At 42.2% G+C, this 21,517-nt stretch overlaps 1 protein-coding gene and 1 long non-coding RNA gene across 2 annotated transcripts in view; both read right to left on the bottom strand.

Moving 5' to 3' along the window:
* LOC134339559 (uncharacterized) overlaps positions 1 to 20,991 on the bottom strand; it is a 72,223-nt gene extending 51,232 nt beyond the window's left edge. The window contains exons 1-7 of the mRNA XM_063036185.1: positions 20,575 to 20,991; positions 19,775 to 19,870; positions 19,162 to 19,400; positions 17,722 to 17,744; positions 10,077 to 10,622; positions 9,840 to 9,934; positions 5,581 to 5,694 (exon numbers count right to left, since the gene is read on the bottom strand). Of these exons, the coding sequence (XP_062892255.1) occupies positions 5,581 to 5,694; positions 9,840 to 9,934; positions 10,077 to 10,622; positions 17,722 to 17,744; positions 19,162 to 19,400; positions 19,775 to 19,870; positions 20,575 to 20,985 (1,524 nt within the window). The 5' untranslated portion in view covers positions 20,986 to 20,991. The remainder of the gene's footprint in view (positions 1 to 5,580; positions 5,695 to 9,839; positions 9,935 to 10,076; positions 10,623 to 17,721; positions 17,745 to 19,161; positions 19,401 to 19,774; positions 19,871 to 20,574) is intronic.
* Positions 772 to 8,174, bottom strand: LOC134339536 (uncharacterized). Its single transcript, XR_010016424.1, has 4 exons — positions 8,120 to 8,174; positions 5,581 to 5,771; positions 5,071 to 5,407; positions 772 to 889 (listed from the first exon to the last, which is right to left on the bottom strand). It is a non-coding gene; the product is annotated as an uncharacterized LOC134339536 (long non-coding RNA).
* Positions 20,992 to 21,517: the final 526 nt, after the last annotated feature.

Here is a 21,517-nt window from a genome sequence, read left to right as displayed (position 1 = left end):
ACTGATCCTGAATCAATAGAGCATTGGAAAATGATTACGAATGCGTCCATGATTTCTAGAGCCACCTCCTTAAGTACCCTGGGATGTAGACCATCAGGCCCTGGAGATTTATCAACCTTCAGTCCCATCAGTTTACCCAACTCCATTTTGTGCCTGATGCGAATTTCCTTCAGTTCCTCTGTTACCCTAGGTCCTCTGGCCACTATTACATTTGGGAGATTGTTTGTGTCTTCCCTACTGAAGACATATCCAAAGTATGTGTTCAGCTCATCTGCCATTTCCTTGTTCCCCATACTAATTTCACACGTTTCTGTCTTCAACGGCCCAACTTTGGCCTTAACTATTTTTCTTTCCTCTTCATACTTCCTCTCTTTTATTTTCATACTGTCCTTGACTTTCCTTATCATCCACGGTCGTCCCTTACTCCCCTTGGAACTTTTCTTCTTCTTTGGAAAGAACTGATCCTGCATCTTCTGTATTATGTCCAGAAACACTTGCCATTGCTGTTTCTTTTGTCATCCCTGCTAAGATATCTTTCCATTCAACTTTTGCCAGCTCCTCCTTCATGTGTCCATAGTCCCCTTTGTTCAACTCTAACACTGACACTTCCTATCTTCCCTTCTCCCTCTCAAATTGTAGATTAAAACTTATCATATTATGGTCACTACCTCCTAATGGCTCCTTTGCCTCGAGTTCCGTTATCAAATCTGGCTCATTACACAACACTAATAAAGAAACATCTTCTGGAAGAAATAAAACTTTTATTTACAGCAACAATTAATTCACGGTTCTTACAGTACCATGTTCAAGATCATTCTATCATTTCTGCGCATGCTCAGAACTCTTTCCAAACAGGTTTTGAAACGTCATATCACCACATCTTCCTTTCCTTAAAAAGAAAAAAAAAAATAATTAGCAACATTAACCAAAGCAAATGCATAATTTAACATCTCGCCATCAGTCTCACGAGTATATCTTCTAACTGGTTCACACCGTTCCTGTGTTTCATTATTTCCGTGTTTTGTCTGGTCTGCATCAGTTAAATGAAACTCTGAAGCTGGCTCTTTCTTGATGTCTTTGCGATTTCTTCTTAACACTGCTCCTTCTTCTGTTTGGACCATGTAAGATCTGGGGTTGTACTTCTTCAAGTGCTGTAGCTTTCTGTGTCCATGTGTTCATTTTGTCTTGTATCCTTACTTTATCTCTTTGATGCAGTTCAGGTAATGGACGCGAACACCTGTCAAACTATATTCTCTGCCTTGCTTTGTGTTCATCTTTCAATCTTTTCACTTGTTCACCTTCTTCTGTTCTCAGAAGCCTCTCATCTATTGGCAGATGGGAATTCAAACGGCGTTCCATTAAGAGCTGAGCCGGTGAAAATACGCATTGAAGTGGACTACTGCAATAGGCTAACAAAGCTTTATAAAAATCACCTCCACTATCTTTGGCTTTGTGCATCAGTTTCTTAATAACTCCTACCGACTTCTCAACTAATCCATTGGACTGAAAGAAAAATTGACTAGATTTTGTATGAACAAAACCCATTCATGAGCAAAATATCTCATGCATTCACCATTGAATTGGGGACCATTGTCTGTGAAAACTTCATCAGGTATACCATGTCTGGGAAAACAAAAAACGATGTTATGCATGTAATTACATTCTCTGCAGTTGTTCTGCTCAGACCACAAACTTCAGGATACAATGAGTAGTAATCTGTTATTAATAGATAATCTTTGTTGTCATTTGCGAAAGGATCAAAGCCTACCTTCTGATAAGGTCTCTGAGGACTAGGACGTGGATGCAGTGGCTCCTTAGGGTTACTAGGTTGGTATTTAAGGCATACTTGACAAGTAGACACCAATTCTGAAATTTCTTGACTCGTCCTGGGCCAAAACATCACTTCCCGGAACCTTCTCTTGCACTTTTCAATACCTAGGTGGCCTTTATGAACTTTCGCAAGCATTTCTTTTCGGAGACTTATAGGAATCACAATTCTGCTACCTTTGTACAATATCCCATCCGCAATGGAAAGTTCTGATCCGCGGTTACAATATTACTTTACTACTTATTATCTGGCCATTCATCCACCGCCACTTGTATTATCTGACTGAAAGTTTTGTCCTTCTCTGTCTCAAGATGCAGCAGTCTCAACTTTTCTGCAGAAACAGGTACAATCTCTATTAACAAATGCCTGAACATCAACAGCGTCTCTGTGAATGTATTTTGTTTTTGAATCCACAGCTCTGGAAAGTGTGTCAGCCATGTACATGGATTATCCAGGTGTGTATGTTACATTGAATGCATATCTTTGCAATTCGATCATCATTCAAGTTAAGTCAAGTCAAGTCAAGCCGCTTTTTATTGTCATTTCGACCATAACTGCTGGTACAGTACACACTAAAAACAAGACAACATTTTTCAGGACCATGGTGCGACATGAAAAATACATAAAACTACACTGAACTACGTAAACAACAACACAAAGCTACACTAGACTACAGACCTACACAGAACTGCATAAGGTGCAAAAAAACAGTGCAGGCATTACAATAACTAATAAACAAGACAATGTGCACCGTAGAGGGCAGTAGGTTTATAATAATAAATAAATAGAAGTGTCAGTCCAGGCTGTGGGTATGAAGGTATCTGATGACTTTCTGGTCGTGAGAGCCCAAATAATTGGTGCCTTTTACCAGATAGCCGGAGGGATAAGAATTTGTATGAGGGGTGCGTGGGGTCCTGCACAATGCTGATTGTTTTATAGATGCAACGTGTGGTGTAAATCTCTGTAATGGTGGGAAGAGACACCCCGATGATCTTCTCAGCTGACCTCACTATCTGCTGCAGGGAATTACGATGCGAGATGGTGCAATTTCCGAACCATGCTTAGACGTTTGTGAAACAATGCAATCAGAGGCTTATGATCAGTTTCAACATCAATAAATTGCTCTGACACAAACTGATGAAATCGCTCACAAGCAAACATAATGCTGAGTATTTTGTTTTCAATTTGGGCGTACCTGGTTTCTGGATCAGATAATGAACGAGACGCGTATGCCAGTGGTAGCCATTCCTGACCATGTTTCTGGAGTAATACTGTCCTTAAGCCTGCTTGAGATGCATCACATCAGATTTTGATGGGTCTCTCATCATCACAGAATTACAACACAGGTTCTTTAGTGAGCACTTTCTTGAGATTTTGCCATGCCTTCTCCTGTTCCTGATTCCAGTTCCATTCGTTTTTTTTTGTTTGTTTTTCGTTAGCTGCTTCAATGGAGCAAACAGTTCCAAAAGATCAGTAATGAATTTTCCCATTTTGTTGATCATTCCCGTGAAAATTAGAAATTCCTTTTTACATTGCGGTCTTGGCATGTTCTCAATAGCAGAAACCTTCAATGGATCAGGACGCGCACCCTCCTTGCTGATGAGTTCACCCACAAAGGTATGTTCAGTCGCTCCTAGCTGATATTTGTCGTTATTCAGCTTCAGGTTTGTCTTGCGTGTTCCCTCAAAGACTTGTCTGAGTCTGGCGTCATGCTCTTGTTTAGTTGATCCCCAAACAGTAATATCGTCCATGGATGGATCCACGTTCTCAATAGCTCATATAACAAGTGAATGGTTTCATGGTACACTTCGCAGCTGAGGCAATTCCAAACGGAAGCCGAAGAAAACAGTATCTGGCAAAAGGATTGTTAATGGTACACAACTTTGAACTCGGGTCATCTAGTTTCAGTTGCCAGAATCCAGAGCATGCATCTAATCTATTAAAGTACTTTGCATTAGCAAACTGTGACATAATTTCTTCACGAATAGGCAATTTGAAATGCTCTCTTTTAACGGCTCGATTCAAGTCTCTGGGATCTAACTAATACTTCAATTTTCCATTTTTCTTATCAATAACGACAAGCGAATTGACCCATTCAGTTGGTTCATCATTTTTTTTTATGGCTCCTATCCGTTCTATTCTGTCTGGCTCTGTTTTTAGTTGATGTTGTAAAGCGAAAGATACTCTTCTACATCGATGCACTACGGGTTGCACTTTGTTGTCAATTTTAATCGTGTGGACTCCTGTTCTGAACCAAACCCTTTGAACAGGTCTTCATATTCTTTCATCAAGTCACTTTAATCTGACTCTGTGTCACTGTCCAGGACTAACACGCTTTTCTCCAAATTCAGGCTCTCACAGGCAGATAAACCCAGTATTGACTGTACATATATTAGCACCACCACAAACGAAAGCGTGTGCGCAATTTGTGTCATACTTTTGCCACACACGTTCCTTTAACTGGAATGTCTTCACCTGAATACCCAGTTACTTTTATATTTTGTCTTATGTAACTTTGGTCTTGATCTTAATGTATTTAATTCAGGATCTGTAAGTGAATTTACTTGTGCTCCAGTATCAAGTTTAAACAGAATATTGCTTTGCTTCACTGGTAATGGAATAGTCCAGTCATTCTTACTTTGTTTGTTTTCATAAAGCACATCGATATAAAACTCAAGTTCTACTTCTGCAAATGGGTGAAAAATCATTACTCTTACCACATCGTTGCACATTTTCCCATACGCTGGACAACGTTTTGGCCGATGCTGCCGCCAACAGCGATCACGTAGCTTTTTTGCTATCAGATGACGTCTTGCCCTCTGCTGGTTTTGTTGTTGTATTTTTTTTTCTAATATCTTTGCGCTTTTTTAAAGTGTCTACGTTTAAAAGATCTTTAGGCCGCGACGTTATGGTTTCCGAAGCTTTTCAGAGCATCAAATCTTTTACCAAATCTATGTCTTGTTCTCTTAGCAGCCTTTCTCTCAGCTCATTATTCCGAATGCAACAACAATACTGTCTTTAATTTGAGAGTCTGTTAGTTCTCCAAACTCGTATGTTTTACTCCTGTGTTTTAACTCCGTAATATAATGGTCAATTGTTTCAGCAGCTCTCTGCGCACATGTTAAAAAAAAAAAATGCCTTTCTTAAGTAATGCTACGCTTCGGTATACAAAATGCTTCAAATTTCTTAATTATCGATTCCAATAAGTTATCTTCATTCTCAAAAATAAAATGATTATATACCTCATTTGCGTCGCCATCTATGAGGTGGAGTAGAAGATCAGCGTCTGTTTTTTTCAGGTTTTCGGTCAGCTTATATTGCCGATAAATACATTTCAAAACGTTGCTTAAATCTTCTCCAGCTCTCAGCTACGTTCCCAGACAACTGAAGTGTCGGTGGAGGTTGAAAACCTTCCATTTGTAAAACTGTTAGCGAACACCAAAACAGTTCGAACACTTTTTTTCTTATGTTCCTTTATATCGTGTTAGGAAACGCATTATTCTTCCAGACCGACTTCTGACACCACGTTGTGTTCTCTATATTTCTACGTACCTTGGGTTACTAATAAAGAAACATCTTCTGGAAAAAAAATAGAACTTTTATTTACAGCAGCAATCAGACAACGATTCTTACAGTACCATGTCCTACATTATTCTATCATTTCTACGCATGCTCAGAACTCGTTCAAATCAGGTTCTGACACGTCATATCACCACATTCACCCACCACAAACATTGCCGAAGTAGACTCACCAAGGCATCGAAGGAGAATTGCGCCCGTCCTTGTTGGCGCCGAGGGGCGCCGGCGACCAGCGACAGCTGCGACTCGCTAAACTCCGCCATGGCGATGGAATGGAAGAGGAGGGGCTGAATATGTCCAGATTTTCACCAGTCTATCGTAGCTCAGACCCAACGCTATCCCCTTCTGCCATAGGCTGAGGTGCCTGTTCGTCAAATGAGAACTCATATGGTGATTAGTTAGTATGAACGTCAGTCAGCTTTCCTGACTTTATGAGCTTGAGTTTGGATTTATATCGGGCACAGAAAGCCACTTGTACGAGGTAGGATGTTTGATAAAGCAAATTGGGAGAAGTGTAAGGTTTTATGTGATGATGCATCAGACTCCAAGTGACATTATTAAGAATAAAATTGCACAGGACGTGGTGAGGAAGACGGTGATTTACTGGAGGCCATATCAACGTAATATTTGAAAGGATATTTCAATTAGCGGTATGATTTAGAAAATGCGGAGATCTTAAATTATCTTAATATTTCAGTATTGATTAATGAGGGCAAAATTATTGTTACTGAAACAGGGAAGGTTGTGTTACTGGCTGGGTCATTTGCTGAGATTTATAATTACGATAATGTAAGTGAAAAGGTTAAACAATGAAGGGATATTTTTCTGAGTGAATAACCTGATGTGTTGGAAGTGTTGATAGTATCACCGATGTAAAGTTTCATTTGTAGAAATTTAAGAACGCCATTATTAATGCAGCTCGGGCTTATATATGTAATTGTAACTTTATGTAATTCTCTCTTGAGAAAATATTGAGTTTTTGAATCGTGTTTGAACGTCAGACCATCTACTTTCCTCATGGTAAATGGCCGCAGTAGTGCCTATTCTAAAACCTGGGAGATCGCTGTCTGATTCTTCTAGTTATGGGCCTATATCGTTAGTATCTGATTTATGTAACCTGATGGGATGTATGGTAATCGAGCGCTTGAATTATATTTCGGAAAGAGTGGTGATAAAGCGTTTTATTGGAGTGGATTTTGGAAGAATAGAATGACATGTCTGTGCAGGTACCGGTGGGCATTCTATTTTTGTGTTTCTATGAGACAGAGACTGGAAAACCAGAGGCAGTATTTCTAACCCTTTATTATTTAATATTATGATTAATGATATTTTCTTTGAGATGGGTACTCCAGTGGATAAATCACTGTATGAAGATCATGCAGCTTTATTATGAAAGACCTCCAGCACCCAGAGCAAGTCCTTTTCTAACTGTTACCATCAGGTGGGAGATACAGAATCCTGAAGGCACACATTCAGCGATTCAGGAACAGCTTCTTCCTCTCTGCCATCCGAATCCTTAATGGACTTTGAAGCTTTGGACACTATCTCGCTCTTTTAATAGACAGTATTTCTATTTTAAAACATTTTCTTAACATAATCTAATTGATTTATTTGTTTATTTTTTTATTATTATGTTTTACTTTATGTATTATCATTTTTTCTCCCCCTGCAAGATTATGTATTGCATTGAACTGCTGCTGCTAAGTTAACAAACTTCACGTCACATGCTGGTGATAATGAACCTGATTCTGATTCTGTGTTTATAGATTAGAGTTAATAATTTCAATTTTACGGTAAATAGGATGCATTTTCAATTAATGCGATTGAACAGTGGGCAAATAGTTAAAGATTTGAGCTTTCAGTCGCTGAAACATGTTAGGTGTTTTACAAGCAGGATTAATAGACTTGTTCTTGATTCGAAATTATACGTTTGAGCTCTTGAGGAAGTGTCAGTGGTAAGATTTCCAGGGATGTGGATGTATAATACGCTGACACAGAAGCACCATATCAGTAAAATAATTGACAAATACAAAGGAGCATTAAATCTCCTCAGACATCATTGTGGGTATTCTTGGGTGGAGCACGAAAATCTTTGTTGACCATTTATATTTGTTGAAAGTCAACCTATCCTTGATTATGCCTGTGTGGCTTCTGGATCAGCTTCATCTTCAACTTTAAAATGGTTGAGTGTGATAAAACCACAGGCTGAAGGATGTGGTGCGGTAAGGCCGTCCCCTGTTTCTTCTTTACTGGTTGAAATGGGACAATTGCCCTCACAATGACAGAGGTTGACTTGATGTTAACATGCTGGATTAATATTGGGGGGGGGGGGGCAAAGAAATGATCATCCAGTTAACTGTGTGCTATAGGCCTGCTGGGAACATCACAAGAAGTCTGTTTTTTTTGTTCGGTGTGGCTGTGTTCTTATCACGCTGGAATATGGATGTATTGGATGATACAATATGTCCCACTGTAGCTTTCTCGGTAAGCCCACCTTGTTTCTGACAATGACTTTAGTTAATTTCAGATTACACGATTGGATTCGGTTCTGCCTGAGAGTCTGTTGTTTCATGAGTATATTAATGAAAGTTATTATCATACAGTAACCATTTTTACAGATGGATTAAAATATAATTTAACTGGGAATGTTGGTGTGGCTGTTTTATTTTTGTGTGCGCCCGAATTTCAGGTAATGATAAAGAAATCACTTACCAGCCATTTATGGCTATATGAAGCAGAATTGTGTGTCGTCATTACAGTGAGTGGAGGACATTGGTCCTTGCAAATTTTTTCAGATTTCTTTTCAGTTTTGCTGAGTCATAAAACAGGTAGGTCAAGCAGTAGGTCAGATTGACTGTTGGAAATTCATCAAACAATATTTCATATACAAACTTCGGTTTATAAGTCTGCACCATATGGGCCCTGCACATCACACTGTTAGGGTGATAGGATTAACTGTTTAGCAACAAAAGCTGTTGAAAGTTCATCTGTGGGTATAGACTTCCCACTTCGCAAATCCGAAGCTAAGGGGTTGGTAGGGTTCAGAATTAGGGCCTTATGGCAAGACATGCTGGCTTCTGTGGCATGAAGCGACTGAGAGTACGGGACTTCCTCCCCCTCCCCCGCCCCACCATAGGTCGCCAGTCTATTGCGAGGCTAACCCGCAGCATTTGCCAGTACCCATTTTCAGCTGGGTGGACTGGAGCAGTGTGTGGTTCAGTGCCTCGCTCAAAGACACAATACGCTGCCTGGCCGAGACTCGAACCCACGACCTACAGATCGGGAGCCCAACGCCCTAACCACTTGACAATGTGCCACACTTGTATCTAATTGGAAAACTTAATTCTGTGTCGTGGACATTATGTACATTTTGTTCATATTATTACAGTGTGAAGCGTATAAGGCTGAACAAAATCAAATACAGTCCTCAGTACAATATTTGTGGGGGGGGGGGCAGATAGTTTTCAGATAAAAACTTCATTAAGTTATGGGAGTGACTTTAAGTAAATTCAGCTGCGGCTTGAAAAAGCATGTAATAATGGTAATGTCACAATTTTTTGGGGGGAAATCAATATGCAAGGGGATTGTGTAAATCAAGTTGGTATCAGATCTCAAGAGAGGGATTTTGTTGAATGCCCACTAGACGGCTTTTTAGAGCAGCGTGTGTTGGGATCTACTTGAGGAAAAGCCATCTTAGATTGGGTGATGTGTAATTATTCTGATCTTATTAGGGAAATTAAAGTAAAAGAACACCTAGGAGGTAGTGATCATAATGCATTAAATTCATACTGCAATTTGAGACAGAAAGCCCAAGTCACATGTATCAGTCTCACAAGGGAATAAAGGAAATTACAGAGTCATGAGAGAGGAGCTTGCCCAGGTGAATTGAAGGAGGATATTCTGGGGATGACAGCTGAGCAGAGGTGGCTGAAGCATCTGGGAATAGTTTACAAGGCGCAGGATAGACATGTCCCACAGGTGAAGTTCTCAAATGGCAGGGGTAGGCATACGTATCAAACAAGTGAAGTAAAGGGCAGCATTAAATCTGTGGAAATGGCATATAAGGTAGCAAAATGAGTGGGGTTGGATTATTGGGATGCTTTTAAAATTCAACAAAAGGCAAATTAAAAACCATTTTAATGAGGGATATTTTCAGGCAGCGTAGTAAACCTGTAGGATGCTCTGCACAGGCTGCATTGCAGGTCAAGTCTGTGGCTATATTCAAGGCGGAAGTTGATCATTTCCTGATCGATCAGGCCATCAAAGGATATGGCGAGAAGGCAGGTGTATGGGGTTGAGTGGGATCCGGGATCAGCCATGATGGAATGACGGAATGGAGTCAATGGGCTGAATGGCCTAATTCTGCTCCCGTGTCTTATGGTCTTACCAAGATTCACCCTGACCACGCTTTTCCAGTCAGCGCCGCCCCAACTGGTCCGATTAAAACTGTGCATTTACGAGTGGACTTTAGGACCCGGGGGAGCTCAGGACCCACCGCCCACGGCTGCTGCTGAATCCGCGGTGCTTCTGTTTGGTAGACGGATGCCGTAAAGGAGTTAAAATAATTGAACGATAATTCTTATATCGTGTTTATTTCACTCTCAGTACATTTGTATTTACAGGGACTTCACTCCTGACGCGGGTCCCGGGACCTGACCCGTTTACAGACCCGGAGCGGAACCGGAGCAGATTCTCACCCACTCCTTTTCATCCCAGGTCGCAAAGAAAGGATAAAGTTTCGCAGTGAATTTATTCCCAGTGAAGGAGTGGAGATGGGACTTGGTCTCGGCATTGTAAAATAAAACTGTTCCGGACTCGTAACTGAGATAAACTCCCACTCTCTCGGGGATGGGACCAGCAGGGAGACGGGACTCAGGGGAGGGGAGAACACCGAACATGTCACAATCCCGATGTAACACGTTATCATCCCGCCCAATAACCCAGAATCCGGTCTGCGGACTCAGAATGAACAATCTCTTCCTCTCCACAGACTCTGCGGCGACTCCGAGACACCAGTCGCTATTCCCCGCCACCTCCACCTCCCAGTAATGTCTCCCCGATGTGAATCCCTCTGATCCCAGCACACATTCCCAGAAGGTAAATTTCTTCCTGGTGTCAGGGAGATTCCTCCGGATCCTGGTTCGTCTCACACTCTTCCGATCCTGAGACACCTCAAGACACGGATTCGCAGTTTCCACGTCCAGGGTGACAGCGACTGGGGGGAGAAGCAGAGAATTAGGGAGTCCCCGAGGATCGGGGGGAAGCTCGGGCAGCGCGGCCCCGGGGATCGGGGGGAAGAGACCGACACGAACCTTTCCCGAGATTTGACCCGACAAAAGCAGATGGACAACTGATGTCTCTCCAAGAGTTTTCCGCTGGACTCAGAGCAGAGATTACCCGATCAAATAGACACAAAATGCTGGAGGAACTGAGTGGGTCAGGCAGCATGTGTGGAGAGAGATGGACAGTCTACGGTTGAGGTCGACATCTTCCCTCAAGAGCAGAAATTAATAGGGGAGATAAACATCAGAAACGAGTGCAGGAAAGCGGGGAGGGGATTAAGTTGGGAAGCGGGTGGTTCAGTGGATTTAAACAGGAGGTCGCAGAGGCTCTTCGGCCCAACTTGTTCGTGCCGACCAACTTGCTTTAAAGAGCTAGTCCTATTTGCCCATTGTTCCTTTCCACCTTTCTTATCCAAGTACCTGTCAATATGTATTTTAAAACATTGTCTCTGCACCCAACACTACAGTTGCTCAAAGTCCCGTTGTAAACTTAGATAATCTTCTTCGCTGTCCACTATATCATGAATTTCAGTGCACGCACAAACCTACTAACTAGGTCACCTATATTCTCATACAATTCATTAATATGAAAGACAAACAACCCCGGCCGCAGAACCGACCTCTGCAGGTCACAGGCCTCCAGTCCTCTGCGTTTAAGAAACACTGGGACAGACACTTCAACGGGCAAGGCACAGACTAAGACTGACCTAATGCTGGCCAAAGGGATGAATGTGGATGGGTAAATAGGTGAGCACAGAGGTGATGGGTTGAAGGGCACATTTCTATGCTGTCCGACCTTGGATCAGTAAACTGAATGGCTAAGAACCCCCAGACCTCCTCCGTTCTCCACGGCTGCTGAAAATCCCAACGACAGTGACCCCTAACCCTTGACATTTCTCCTTGGTGCGACGGAGGATGAGAGGTGACCTGATCGAGGTGTATAAAATGATGAGAAAATGATGTGGATAGTCAGATGTTTTTCCCCAGGGCTGAAATGGTTGCCACAAGACGACACAGGTTTAAGGTGCTGGGGAGTAGGTACAGAGGAGATGTCAGGGGTAACTGTTTTTACTCAGAGAGTGGTGAGTGCGTGGAATGGGCTGCTGGCAACGGTGTTGGAGGCGTATACGATAGGGTCTTTTAAGAAACTTTTGGTTAGGTATATGGAGCTTAGAAAAAATAGAGGGCTATGGGGAAGTCTAGTAATTTTTAAGGTATGGATATGTTCAGCACAACTTTGCCGGCCGAATGGCCTGTATTGTGCTGTAGGTTTTCCATGTTTCCTCAGACAGGTGAAACATCCTCCCTATATTCTGCTTGTTGACCCGTGAAAAAAGTTGTGTTTCCCTGAGATCTCCTCTCATTCTTCTAAACATGAACCAGAGAACATAGAACAGTAAAGCAAATGACCAGGCGCTTCATTCAATCTGAACATTAATTTGTGAGCGTGAAGTGTGAGGTGTGAAGAGTCAAGATAGTAAAGGAGTTGATAATGGGAATCAGTAGGGGAGAGATGAATGGAAGATTGAACCAGAACCAGATGGGGGAGGGGTGGAAAGCCTGTGTGTGTAGATGTAACGAGAACACGTGGAGGGGGACAAAGATGGGAGATGAGGATCCCTCTGTCCCCTTTCTCACAGCCCCATCACCAACAGCCCCTCATGAGGAAAGGGGATGAATTTGCAGGGACCCTCAAGCAACACAGGTTCTGATGAAGTGTTTCAGCCTGAAACGTAGATTGTTCACTCTTTTCCATAGATGCTTCCTGGCCTGCTGAGTTCCTCCTGCATTTTGTGTCTGTTGCTCCGTTTTAAACATCGTCAGTATCTGGCCTTCACAGGGACCTGTGGCAGATTCACTATCCTCATCATCTCTGTTCTAAATGGACATCCGTATAGTCAGAGACAGTGGCATCTGGTCCCAGCCTCATCCACTGTAGGAAACATCCTCCCAACATCCACTCTCTCCAGATAGATTTTAGAGAGATGATGTGAGACCTTCATCAGGACCTGCGTAGTTTGGAATACCAGCATGTGCAGATTTTCTCGCTTTGATTTTTAAAACAGAAGTTGATCAGCAAACTTCTTGATTAGTCAGGGCGTCAACAGTTATTGGGAGGAGGGAGGAGAATAGGGTTGAGACTGATAATACATCAGTCATTCTTATAAACTCCCATGTGTACAGGACCAGAACCCTCAACACTCCTCATATGTTAACTCCTTCATTCCCAGAATCATTCTTGTGAACATCCTGGACCCTTTCCAATGCCAGCACATATTTTCCGATATAAGGGACTCAGAACTGCTCACAATGCTCCAAATGTGGTCTGACTGATGCCATATAAAACCTCAGAATTACTTCCTTGCTCTTGTATACTAATCTTCTCAAAATGAATGCTCACATTAGGTTTGCCTATCTTACCACCGACTCAAACTGCAAGTTCACCTTTAGTGAATCCTGCAGAAGGACACCCAATTCCCTTTCCACCTCGGGCAGCGCAGCACTGGGACCGGGCAGGGGCGGGGGAGGGAAGCGGTGGAGTTGGAGATTCTCCAATTCCAGCATATATTTTCTTAGATGAGGAGCCCACACAGGTGAGACCTAACCAGTGCCTTATAAAGCGTCAGCATCACATCTCTGCTAACACTGCATTTTCCTTCCTCACAACCGACTGTACCTACAGGTTAACTTTTCAGGTGTTCTACAGAAGAACTTCCAAGCCCATTTGCGTCTCAGACTTTTCGATTTACTACCCGTCAAAGTGAAAAAAAAAAAATGTGTATTATCTCTACTACTGGAGTGCATTACCATGAATTTTCCAGCATTTTATATCATTTTCCACTTTGTTGCCCATTCCAGTCATCCTTGTGCAGCCTTCCTTGATATACAGAATAAAATGGTGGTGTCCTAACACTGTCCCCTGTGGAACACTAGTCACTGACAGCCAACCAGAAAAGGATCCCTTTACTCTCATTCACTGTTCCCTTCCAGTCAGCCAATGTTCTAACCACGTCAATGACTTTTCAGTAATAACATGAGCTTTTAACTTGGTAAGCACCTTCATGTGTGACACCTTGTCAAAGGCCTTCTGAGATTCCGAATATACAATATCCACTTCATCCCGTTTATCTATCCTACTTGTAATCTACTCAAAAAATTCCAACAGGTTTGTCAGGCAAGATATTCCCTTAAGGAAGCCATGCTGACTTGTCCTATTTTGTCCAGCGTTACCAGGTATTCCAGAACCTCATACATAATAATTGACACTAACTTCTTCCCAACCACAGAGCTGAGGCTAACTGGTCCATAATTTCCTTTCTGCTGCCTTCCTCCTTTGCTTAAAGGGTGGAGTGACATTTGCAATTTTCCAGTCCTCTGACACCATGCCAGGTTCAATGATTTTTGAAACATTATTGCAAGTGCCTTCACAATGTCTATTGCTACCTCTTTTAGAACTCTAGAGTGCAGTTTACCTGTCCGAGTGATTTATGAACCTCTAGGTATTTCAGCTGTTTGAACACCTTCTACCTTAAAATAGTAACTGCACTCACTTCTCTTCCCTCGAACCCTTCAGCATCTGGCAGAGTGCTTGTGTCTTCTACCGTGAAGTCTGATGAAAAATACTCATTTAGTTAATCTGTCATCTCTTTGTCCCCCTTTATTATAAATCCAGCCTCATTTTCTAGCTGGCCTATTACCACTCTAATCTCCGTTTTATTTTTTTACAATAGTTGGAAAACATGTTGATATTGTTTGCTAGCTTGTTTTACAAAGACAGACGTGTAAAAAGGCCCGAGTTACCCCAACAACAAACTGTAGCAGTTGTTACCATCTGGGAAAGGGTACCACAACATGAAAGCCAGGACCAACAGACTGTGTGGACAGCTTCTTCAACCAGGCCATCGAACTGCTTAACTCATGCTCACTCAGCTGTATTTCTATGTTACATAGGCTACCATGCTGTACATATTATTTATAATAAATTACTATAAATTTCACATTGCACATTTTGAGGGAGATGTAACGTAAAAATTTTTACCCCTCGTGTATATGAAGGATCTGAGTAATAAAGTCAATTCAACTCAATTCAATTTCATATTTACTTTTCCCCCTCCCAATGATTCGTTTAGTCGCTCTCTGTAAGTATTTAAAAACTTCCGAATCCTCTGTCTTCCTTCTATTTCTTGCTTTGTTTAATGCCCTCTCTTTTGCATTTACATTAGCTTGTCTTCCCTTGTAATGGAGTGAAGGGATAGGTGAATAGGGGTATAGACTAAGAACAATGATTAACTAATGATCAATCATCTTCTGGGCGCCTTAGTTACTGTATTGGACAGTCAAAAAGACGCTTTACCCAGCAACCGGTGACGTACTAATCGTTGTTCTCTAAAGATAGGCAGAGTTTCAAATAAGAAACTATTTGATCTTGCAGAAGCAGCTCAAGGTATAGCTAAATATGGGAAGTATAGTGTAAGGGCTAGAATGTTCTGGAGAAAAAGGGACGGGTCGGCATGAGGAACTGACGGGCTAGCTTTGGCTTAAAATAATTATAACTAACTAACTAATGATTATTTTACATATAATTGTATCTTAGCATATTATTGAAATGATTCTAATATTATCTAAACTTGTAATCGTAAGGTTTCCTGCTACCTGATCAATGTTATAAGTTGTGCAGAACTGTGTAATTCGGGGGCACTGTCTGGACTGGCTCTTGTGGGAGATCAGTCTGTAACTTCCCCCATAGCATGCTATGGGTAAAGAATAAAGGTTTGAAAAGAATCACGTGTGTTAGTGTTTTGTGGTACTTTTGTTGTTGCATCAGTCGGTCCACTACGGCACTTGTACTATTTTGCTATTTGAGGATTTATTTATATCGGGAATTAATCTATTCTTCACCTTCCTCATTTTCCTAGAAACTCACACCATTTCTGCTCTGCTGTCATCCCTACCACCATCTGCTTCTAATTTACTTTGGCCAACTCCTTTATCAGACCACTGTAATTTCCTTTACTTCACTGAAATGCTACAACGGCAGACTTTACTTTCTTCTTATCAAATTTCAAGCTGAATTCAGTCATATTGTGAGGGTTCTTCTACATAACCACTTCTGGTTCAATACATGGCACCAAATCCAGTAGACCTGTTCTCCGAGTAGGGTCAACGACAAACTCCTTTAAAAAGCCATCATGTAGTATTCAGCAAATTCACTGTCTTGAATCTACTTCCAACCTGATTTTCCCAATTAACCTGCATGTTCAAATCTCCCATGACTATCATGACATTGTCCTTTTGATCGGCGTTTTCTACTTTCATTTGTAATCTGTGATCCACATCCCAGCTACTGTTGGGATGCCTGTATATATCTGCCATTAGGGTCCTTTTGTCTTTGCAGTTTCTTAACTCAATCCAAGAGGATTCAACATCTTCCTATCCTATGTCACATCTTTCTACTGATTTACCAGCAGAACCACACCGCCGCATCTGCCTACCTTCTTGTACCACCGATGTATTGTGTAACCTTGGACATTCAGCTCCCAACTCCAACCATCCTTCAGCCACGATTCAGTGATGGCCACAACCTCATACCCAACAATCTGTAATCGAGCAAAAAGTTCATCCACCTTATTTCGTAGACTCCGTGCACTGAGATCTTTGTGCTTTATGTACTGTATTTTCTACCGTTTTAGATTCTCCATCCCTTCTGCACTGATACTTACCCTGTTTGGCTGCAATTTTGTCCTCGCATCTGTCCGCCCTATCTGACTGTCTGACTGCACCCTACCTCTGTTTATAAAATCAGCCCTATCGAGAGTCCCTTCACTCTAGTTCCCACTCCCCTGCCAAATTAGTTAAACACCCCCCCCAACATCTGTATTGAACCTCACTGCGAGAATATTGTTCCCCCTAGGGTTCAGTCAGAATCCATCACTTTTGAACAGGTCGTACCTCCCCCAGAAGAGATTTACAAGATCCAAAAACATGAAGGCCTACCCCCTGCACCTGCTTCTCAGCCACACATTAATCTGCCAAATCATCATGTTTCTACCCTCACCAGCATGTGGCACAGGCAGCAATCCAGAAACTGCAAACCTGGAGGTATGCCTTCTTGGCTTTCTACTGAGCTCTCTAAATTCTATTTTCAGGACCTATTTGCTTTTACCTTCTGTGTCATTGGTACCAATATGTACCAAGATATCTGACTCTTTTCCCTCCCGCTCTAAAATGTTGCGGACACGATCCGAGACACCCTGACCTTGGCACCTAGGACGCAACATGCCAGTCGGGAGTCCCGTTCACATCCACAGATTCTCCTGTCGGCTCCCCTGACGATTGAGTCCCCTATCACTACCACACCCCTCTTCTGCCTCTAACAACAGTGAGAATTGCCGATCCAGAAGGAGGAAGACCGGTGTCAATCAGAGTCTGCACTCACAGTGCACGAAGGACTTGTGTATTTTTCTGACAATCCTGGTCACCACACTGAGGCAAGCTTTTACTCCCTACAACATCATCAAGTCAGTGTTAATTTCCCAGCTCCTGCGGTAAGATTCAAACTCATGTCTTGGCGTGTTCATGCTGAGTGCCTGGGATTAGCACACAGTGGTTCATCTGTCAGTCCCGTGTACTGGTTGTATTATGGTCTTGTACTGGTGTGTTTAGTCGTCAGACATCTCCTGCTGAATCATGTGACAGTGATGCCTCCCAGTTGGTGGCGTTGATGTGGAACAAAGTTTAGTTCCCTTTCAGCCCATTATTACACACAATCTTTGCTTCAAATTACAACTTAATTGAAAAATGGGAAATTAATTTTCGTAAGTTTTACCTCGATTATTGGCAGTAATTATTTCTCTCAGCACTGTGTTCAACAAATAGGGGTTATCGAATTTTTCAAACAGTTGGGCCTCATCCGTCACTAACAATTCCTGGACATCGTCAGTGATCCTGTAAATATTTAACTGCTTCTTATAAACTGCAATTTTGAACCATTGTACAAATCTATACAGGTTTTTAATAAAGAGTATGTCCTACCTCCTGTTCCAACGAGCTTCTTCCTGAAATAAATGAAACACAAATCTGATTAGACTTAGACTTACTGTCCACATCCCGAATCTCAACGAAATCATTACAAACTGTTGAAAATTCCCTCTCCCTCAGTCACTCACACACACAAACAATACAGAACTAGGGGTTTAATTAGAAGGAGTGTTTTTGGAAAGTTAGACCATAAGTGAGAGGATGAAACTTACGGGAAAGTCAGGACAGGTTGTGCATTTTCATCTGGATACAACGTCAAGGTAATAAGATGGAGAAATTTAAGATCAGTGATGGATTTGATTGTTTGCAGGTGAAGAAAGTGCAACTATTTATAGGAAGACTTGTGGGGAGATGAAATTCCAGATGGAGTTTAGTGAATCCGATAAGACATTTAGTGAACAGGATGTGGAACTCACTGTCACAAGAGTGTTTGAAGCCGAACAGAAGAGATTAAATGTCGAGGGGAACTGGATAAACACAAGAGGGTCCATGGAGTTCAGAGCACTGTTGCTAGTTGTGGTGAGTAGGTGGATAGAGGTTTGTGAAGCAGGAAAATTGACAGCAGAAGACGGAACCAATGGCTTGTTCATAATGGACAATGGGAAACATCTGAAAAAGGTAACGAGGCAGTGAAAGTTTCTGAAATCTGGTGTAAACCGGATATAGAAGATAAGTCTGATGTGTGGGTCACATTCTTTGGTCCCACTAAGTGCCGGAGAGACCCTCACACCCACCGCTCCAGACACACTCACAGCCTGTGACTGGAACTGGCTGTTAATGGGACTTTTAGAGGATATTTAATGTGGTAATTAACGACACAATCAGCAACTCTGTGTTATGATCAGAATCAATCATTTCAGAGACGTTTGCATTCTGTCCTGGGATGTACAGAATGAATGGAAATCTAGTTTTAGGACTACAACTACCCTGAATAATTGCATCATTTGTCTGGTGAAAAGCAGTTCACTGCCATTGGTAAATGACATGTGTAGCAGCAACACATCTGTTTTCTGTCTGTATTGCATTTTGTGTTGGGTGCTTATTGTGGTGACTAGTCAAGTCAGTGGCGTTGTAGTAATAGCGAAGGGAATAAGTTACGTATTTGTGCTTTGTTTTGGGTAGTTTTGAAATGGGGATAGACGGATGTCATATCATTTCTTGATCGCTGAGTTGCAGTTTATTTACCATTAAAATGCTGAAGTTTCATAGTTTTAAGATTTTGTGCTGCTAATGAAGGATCAAATACAAGTCTTCAACATTTTAGAACGTCATTATTGGAGTGATTGGAAGGCTCGTCATGCAAGTATAACAATGTGTGCGAGATCGACAGCAGCGGCAATTGATTCGTTAGAACTGGCCGTTGTGCTGTATTTCTTTCAAATATACCACTGTTCATTTAGTGCCGTTTGACAGTAACAAATTGAAATATTTTACCTTATCTTGAGAAATAGCACACTGTCTTTTTGATCGATCTGTTCCTTTAACTTTGAGATTTCCTCCTGAGTAAACCTTATATTCTCATGAATCGCCAGTAGATTTTTCTCCATTAGATTTAGAATCCTCGCCTCTTCCTTCCTGAGATCCCTGAGTAAACTCTGCTCTTTCTCAGTGATAATCTGGCGCAGTTCCTCAAACTGGGATGTGATATTGCACTGAATGCTGTGTGACTGTTTCTGTCGAATGAAAGATGAAGATTAGTTTTCTGTACTACAGTGTGTATTCCCTGATGATATTAAGATTCAGTCCAATCTTCCTATCAACTCCATTCCCTCACGTTTTCCTGAAGCCTATTCTTCAGCACTGACCACATACCTACCACCTGATTCACATACACCCTCCCCGACCTTGACAGGGTTAATTGTTATTAACCATTCAGTCAGCATGTCCTTGGCATGTGCCTGAAACTGTCGAGGTCACAGAGATAATATTCAAAATCCACCGAGACGGCATCGAATCCAGGTCACTGGAGCTGCGATACTCTACTGTTCCACATTAAAGAGAGCAAAGATATATAGTAATATCCGAAACTCCTCCCCGGAATCCTCACCCGAACTCTGGAAATCTTCTCTTTCTGTTGCTGCTCCATTTCCAGGAAGTCTGATGTCTTTCTTGTGAGAGAGTCTAAGGAAGATTTTAGCTGCTCCTGCAAGTTCGAGCGCGAAGGACAGAGAAAAAAAAATGCAACAAAAGAAACAGGTGATCAAACCCGATTATCGCACACAAAATGCTGCAGGAACTCAGTGAGTCAGGCAGCATCTATGGAGGGAGAATAAACAGTGGACGTTTCGGGATGAGACCCTTCATTAGGACTGGGAAGGAATGCGGCAGAAGCCAGAATTTAAGGTTGGGAATGACAACCACTGGCAGGTGACATTTGAGAAGACGTGAGCGGGAATGTGGGGGAGGGAGATGAAGTAAGACGCTGAGAGGGGGATTCTGGAAGAGGTAAAGAGCTGAAAAAGAAGGAATATAATACCAGAGGACAATCGGCCATGGAAGAAACGGGAGGAATTGGGTCTGTTCCGGGCCCTTCAGGTTGACGAGGGAGGAGGTATAGGAGTCAGGTGCAGTACTTGTCCTGCCTGCAGGTATCAGTGTCAGGAGTGAGATCCGTGGGGCGGAGCGACTGGATATGGGAGTACAGTACGTAGAGAGCGATCCCTACAGAGAGCGGAGCGTTGTGGGGAGGGATGGGAGTGGTCTGTGGCTGGGAAAGATGTGCTTGATGGTAGAATTCCGTTGGAGACGGCGTAAGATTTGGAGAATGAAATGGTAGTTATGGCGGCTCTTGTGGTGATAGGTAGAACAATAGAGGAATGCTGAGTATCAAATTCGGATTAGTTTTACCTTGTAGAGTGTAACAGCTTCTTTAATCAGCATGAAGCGGTGCTCCCTGTGTTCCCGCGCATCTCTACAGATCAGACACATTAGTGTCTTGTCCGTTGCACAAAACAGTTTCAGTTCATCCTCATGTTCCTCACAGTGAAGTTTACTTTCCTTCGCTTTCCGATTCAGGTTTAGATTTCGAGCTTTTTCAGCAAGGTTTGCTAAGGCCCGATTGACTCTGAGGGTGCGGTTAGGAAATGCCTCTCTACATTCCGGGCAGGAGTTTCTCTCATCCCTTTCCCAACACTGTGTGATGCAACAGCGACAGAAGTTGTGCCCGCACTCTAGTATAACCGGATCGGTGAAGAATTCCAGGCAGATGGAACAAATTACCTCCTCGGTCCAGCTCTCGGCCGGTCTTTTGGAAGCCATGTTAACTCGCGGCACTTCCTGATTCAGAATGCTTTCACTTTCGGGGATAATAATCCTCTGCAGTACCGCGATTGTCCACTACACGCGCTGCAGTCTCAGGGAAAGAACATTGTGTCGCTGCGCATGTTCAGAATCAGAATCAGAATCATGTTTATTATCAACGGCATGTGATGTGAAATTTGTTAACTTAGCAGCAGCAGTTCAATGTAATAAGTAATCTAGCAGAGGTAGAGCATAATAATAATAATAAAAATAATAATATATAATAATAAATATACAGGTGAAGCAATTACGTGTATTGAATAGATTTTTATTAATGTACAAAAACAGAAATACTGTATATCAAAAAAGTGAGTTAGTGTCCAAAGCTTCAAAGTCCATTTAGGAATCGGATGGTAGAGGGTAAAAAGCTGTTCCTGCATCGTTGAAGTGTGTGCCTTCATGCTCCTGTTTCTTCCACCTAATGGTAACAGTGAGAAAAGGGCATGCCCTGGGTGCTGGACGTCCTTAATAACCTTTCTGAGACACCGCC

The sequence above is a fragment of the Mobula hypostoma genome, chromosome 30 (genome assembly GCF_963921235.1).
Source record: "Mobula hypostoma chromosome 30, sMobHyp1.1, whole genome shotgun sequence".
Lineage (NCBI taxonomy): Eukaryota > Metazoa > Chordata > Chondrichthyes > Myliobatiformes > Myliobatidae > Mobula > Mobula hypostoma.
The sequence above is the reverse complement of the archived record's forward strand: the minus strand, read 5'-3'. Positions and strand labels throughout refer to the sequence as shown.